The sequence below is a fragment of the Chaetura pelagica genome, unplaced genomic scaffold (genome assembly GCF_000747805.2).
Source record: "Chaetura pelagica isolate M959 unplaced genomic scaffold, ChaPel_1.0 scaffold429, whole genome shotgun sequence".
NCBI classification, from domain to species: Eukaryota; Metazoa; Chordata; class Aves; order Apodiformes; family Apodidae; genus Chaetura; species Chaetura pelagica.
This window is the reverse complement of record NW_009954542.1, coordinates 431,094-436,354: the sequence shown is the minus strand read 5'-3', so window position 1 is coordinate 436,354 and position 5,261 is coordinate 431,094. Positions and strand designations below refer to the sequence as shown.

At 39.4% G+C, this 5,261-nt stretch overlaps 1 protein-coding gene across 1 annotated transcript in view; it reads right to left on the bottom strand.

The window, feature by feature from the left end:
- Positions 1 to 274: 274 nt before the first annotated feature.
- NTF3 (neurotrophin 3) overlaps positions 275 to 5,261 on the bottom strand; it is a 55,835-nt gene continuing 50,848 nt past the window's right edge. The window contains exon 2 of the mRNA XM_010004924.1: positions 275 to 1,104. Coding sequence (XP_010003226.1) covers positions 310 to 1,104 — 795 coding nt within the window. The 3' untranslated portion in view covers positions 275 to 309. The remainder of the gene's footprint in view (positions 1,105 to 5,261) is intronic.

Genomic DNA, 5,261 nt, shown 5'->3' with positions numbered 1-5,261 from the left:
AATGACAGTCGCTGGGTTGACAATACTGAATGAAAAAATACTGATTTTACACAGATTTTACAGTAAGGTTATGGTATGCTGCTAACAAGCAGTGTCATAAACATAGTCTAAAAAACCCCGGAGCTGCCCACAGCAGATGCACACACCCTTTGCTCTTGTTTACTGAGAGAGAAAGCTTATATACTGTAGATTTGCTGAAGTTTAATAAATAAGGTCAACTTATAATATATAAAACAATATAAACATTTATATGCTACATGCATATCATATAATTTAAAGTAATAATTTATATAGCAAAGAGATGCAGATTTATGTTCTTCCTATTTTCCTCGACAAGGCGCACACGCAGGAGGTGTCTATTCTTATCCACCTCCAGCCCACCAGTTTGTTGTTTTCTGAAGTCAGTGCTCTAACGTATGTCTGGGATGTCTTGCATTGGGAGTTCCAGTGCTTGTCATCAATGCCACGGCAGCCGTTTTTCACAGGCTTGGCTTCTTTACACCTCGTTTCGTAAAAGTATTGCTTAACTGGAGAGTTGCCTGTTTTAATTTCTCCCAGCACAGTTACCTGGTGTCCTCTAATGTCAATCGCAGACGATTTGTCCGTGACCCATAAACTTTCACTGTCACAAACGGAATATTCCCCTCGGTGGCTTTTATGCTCTGCATACCTTTTCCGCCGGGACGTTCTGTTCACCACCACAGAATTCCCAATATAATCCTCCATGAGGTACAGTGGCGGCGGTTCCAGCGGCGTGTTGTCGCTCAAGAGGACTCGAGGAGAGTTGTAGCGTTTCTGCTGCCTCAAGAGGTCTGTATCCATTGAGATAACTGGCTGGAAGTCTGATTTCACATTTTCGTCTCCACCCATCTCTTGCTGAGTGTCTGCCTTCTGCACTGTGTTTTGATAGTTCTCCTTAATATCTACCATCTGCTTAGAAAGCTTGTTTTTCAAAATGTCTGCCTGAATGAGTTTCATAATAAGGGAATTTATTGAATCTTCTGGCAAACTCCTTTGATCCATGTTGGTAGACTGGATGCCACGAAGATAAGTGAGAAATATCACATAAAACAAGATGGACATCACCTTGTTCACCTGTAAGATCTGCAAAGAAACAGAGAGTCAATATAAAAACAATTAAATAGGGAAGTTTACTAAATGCCGTAGAATTTAAAAATTAGGATTTGTATTTAACGTCTTACGTCTGCACATTAGAGATACAGACAGACCATGTGTTTCTTTGAAGATAATTTTTCATTGTATTTTCTAATGAATGTAAGTGGCTTATGACATCATTTTTTTCCAGTGTGTCATCTATACTTCATACTTTTCATGATTACCTCACTTTTCCTGCATATAGTGGCAGATATATCAGTTAGGCCCTTTCTCTACAGAACAGCTGGGATAGTATTTCCAGCTTTCAGCAGCAGAGATAGGCCAAATTAGTTCTACACAGTCTGTTTTACAGAGTGTTTTCGTTTCAAATTGCAAGATTAGCAGATTGTCTAATGGTGCATAATGAAGAAGTTCTGACTTTGCTTATTGTTGTCAATTTTTGTTTGTTGAAATCTCATGGATCTCTTAAACTCCTATTCAACCAATGGCTTGTGTTTAACTTTATCTTACGAGTGTCATCATATACTGGAAATACTGTGCTTCAATAGCTTTTTTTCTCTTTCTATCTTTGGTACTATAATGAAAAAATCTTGAAGGAAAGGGATGCAAAGAGCACATGGGGTTTCTTGTATTTTGAATTCAGAAATCAGTAGTTAGACTTCTGCAATAAAAGTCAGAAGTTCATATGGATGCACAGATCATTTTACATTGGTTGCTTGCACAGTTGGGATTTGTGGTTTTTTTTCCTTTGTTTTTTTGGGGGTTTTTTTGTTTGTTTGTTTTTTGGTTTTGTTTTCTGATTGGTGCTGTGGGTTTTTTTGGGGGTGAGGTTTGTTGGTTTGGTTTGGTTTTCAGTGAGTTCCTTCATTATGTTTATATGAATTGCAACAAAATGGATTGTAGTTAGGAATTTGCAAGGATAGATGGAGGACTTCCTTTAATCCACTCCAAAACTGAAGATTCTTGTTAAAAAAGATCAAAACGGACTCAAGATCAAGATATTGAAAACTGGACCTAAAAATGTGCTTTTTCTCTGTACTGTACTTAACCATGAACAGCTCTATATGGATTCTTGTAGTGTCCTTGTAATTCTAGCTTCTGAGCATCTTCTAGAAGCTCATTTGTCATTTCTAGGTAAATCTTTCTGTTATCCTGTTTATGAAATTGAGAACTGTGAGTATTCATCTAAGGTGATGTTTTTTTCCCCTGTAGATATCTGTGTATTTTGTATTTGCACTTACATCATGTGGGAACCCCTGTCTGTAGTACTACTTTAAGTGACTCATAACAGCCTTGAGCTAGATTCTCCTGTGCTACAAACATGTGCACTACTCTTCAGACCACTAACACTCTGGGATGAAGGCACAGAGTTATAGAAGACAGAACAGATAGAGTTGGACGAATCCTCAGTAGATCATCTGGTCCAATCACCCTCTTCAAAGTAAAGTCAACTAGATCAGCTTGTACAGGGCTGTGCCCTGTCAGGTTTTGAATATCTCCGTGGATGGACACTCCACAACCCTCGTAGGCAACCTGTTTCAGTGTTTCACCACCCTCACAGTAGAACATCAAACCAAACCAATCTAACAAACAAAACAAAACAAAACAAAACAAAAACAACCCAGCTCACATTTCAGTATTATTTCCTGTATCTCAAACTGGGCCCATTGTTTCTTGTCCTTTCTTGGGACACCTCTGAAAAGAGCCTGGCTCCATCTTTTTTACTCCTTTCTATCAGGTATTTCTGTTCTGCAGGTTAAAAAGCCCTAGCTTTCTCAGCCTTTCCTCCTATGACAGATACCCCAGTTCTTTAATCATCTTCATGGATTAGGTCCTGTATGTCCATGTCTCTCCTCTGCTGGGGAGCCCAGAACGGGACACAGCACATCAGGTGTGGTCTCACCAGTGCTTCGCTGAGGGAAAAGGATCCTCTCCCTCAACCTGCTGGTTATGCTCTGGAAACTCTGTTTTTCCCAAAAGAATCTGCAGAGAAATCAGATCTCTTAAACAGATTTTTTCCCACTTCTTCAAATCACCACTTTCTGCTTAAGAAGGCAAACAATTTTCTATTTAGTAAAGCAAAGAAAAATATTAGTGGAGAATCCTCTACCCACACTAAGCAAAACTCCCTTTAGCAACAGTGAGTAGTCCCCACTTCATAGTTTGGAACTACAGCAAAATCAGAGCTACCCTCTGTGGATGTGTGATCTGTCCTTTTATGGACAAGAAATGTGTTTTCGCCATTCTCAGTTTGTCACAGTATGAGTTCACCTAAATCTAGACTGTTGCTTGCAGCAGTCTTATGCTTTGGGAAAAAAAAAACCAACAAAAAACAAAACACAAAGATTTTTAGTTACCATACAATGACTGTCATACCTAAACAAATACTAACTTAATGTAGATGGATCTCAGAGCCCAGACCTTGCTGTATAAAAAGACCTCTTCCTGCACAATTTGGTCTTCCATCAGTAAATTATGTGCTTTTAAAACCAGCAAAAGTATTATAAAACAGACATCATTCAGCAGATTTCTTACAGCACTCAGAAGGGTTAACCCACACTCAGTATGACACACAAGTCCATAGGATTGTGAGCAAAGCTCTGACAATGCTCAGCTCAAAAGCTGAAAGCATTATTCATGCCAACATGCAGCTGCATGTAATCACTGGTCTGCTTAGTTTCAAAAACGAGTGGCACTAGCAAAATACACAAGTTGGAGCAGGTGATGAGGTGGGAAAAGTAAGACTGGAGTTCCTGCAGACTCTCTTTAATGTCATGCTGCATGCAAAAGGGCTGGTGACCTCAGGATTGGTGCAGGTCAAATGAACTGCTTTTCTCATTCATGTAGGAACCCTGTTAATGGAAAAAAAAAAATTAAAGTATTTTTCTGAACCTCACATAGAATGTTTTGTAGACTTGGTGGGGAGGATGGTAAATGCTACCTGTAATTTTATTTGTACATGGAAAGTTATTTGCTGCAAAAATACAGATCGTAGAATCATAAAATGGTTTGAGTTGGAAGGGACCTGAAAGATCATCTAGATCCACCCCCTGCATGGGCAGGGACTCGTCCCATTAGACCAGGTTGCTCAAAGCCCCATCCAACCTGGCCTTGAACACTTCCAAGGAGAGGACATACAGAACCAATTTACATTTTTCTGAGATGTTTTGGGGTGAAAAATTTCAAAAGAAATTGTAATTGCTTGATGACATTACAGTTTTCAGGGAGTTCCTCCAAGACAGTTCCTAAGTGGCTTGTTCAGAAATTCTGGACCATGGCTGGAAATTGTCAAGCACCCTGTGAAGTCCAGCATGTCAAAATATGCCTGCAACACTATTCTAGCTGGGAGTAACGGACATCACTGGGAAAATGCAGCTGGTTTACTGCCTTGACTATATTTTGGATATAAGACACTTTGAAAGTGTATTGTTTGCAGGGCTGGGCAATCTTGCTTTCAGTAAATGGCTCTTTGCCCAAAACAGAACTTGGTGCCTGTCTGTGTTGAGCATCATTTGCAATTTGTACTTTTTACTTTGTTGTTGTTGTTTTTACATGAATAGGAAGGAAAGAAATATGTAAAACATGGAAATGTTTATGTTTTCATGTTTTCAGAGCAAATAATACTGATGTTTCTGGACGTGCTACAAAAGTGACGCGATGTAATTCACAAAACATAAAAAGGGTTTGCTCAGTATAGTGAGTGAGTGTGTAGTTAGTGAGGTACCTCTAGAGAAGACAAGCATCCAGAGGCAAGATTTCGACTGAAGTATCCTACCTAAAAGAAGACTGACCTAACTTACAGGCTCGTGGGGCACTGCTCGTATGGACCTTAGCAGAAGCTACTCCTGCACAAGTATAGCTGAATTTCTGGTAGAAAGACACATTTTGCTCAAACCAAACTTGTAGTTAGCTGATAATTCAGAAATATTGTTGCTGTCCTTCAGGGTTCTTCTTGTGATTTTCCTTATATAAATCCCTGAAAAGGTTCACTGTAGCTACCTTTGTGAACTGTTGGCAGTCAATTAAATACATTTACATTCATAAAGGACGCACAGCCTAGATTTACTGCATTTAGGGTCTGGGTCCTAAACAGGCATAGGCAAACATTTCCATGGTGTCCTCAGAGCAAGAGCACAGTTCAGCAG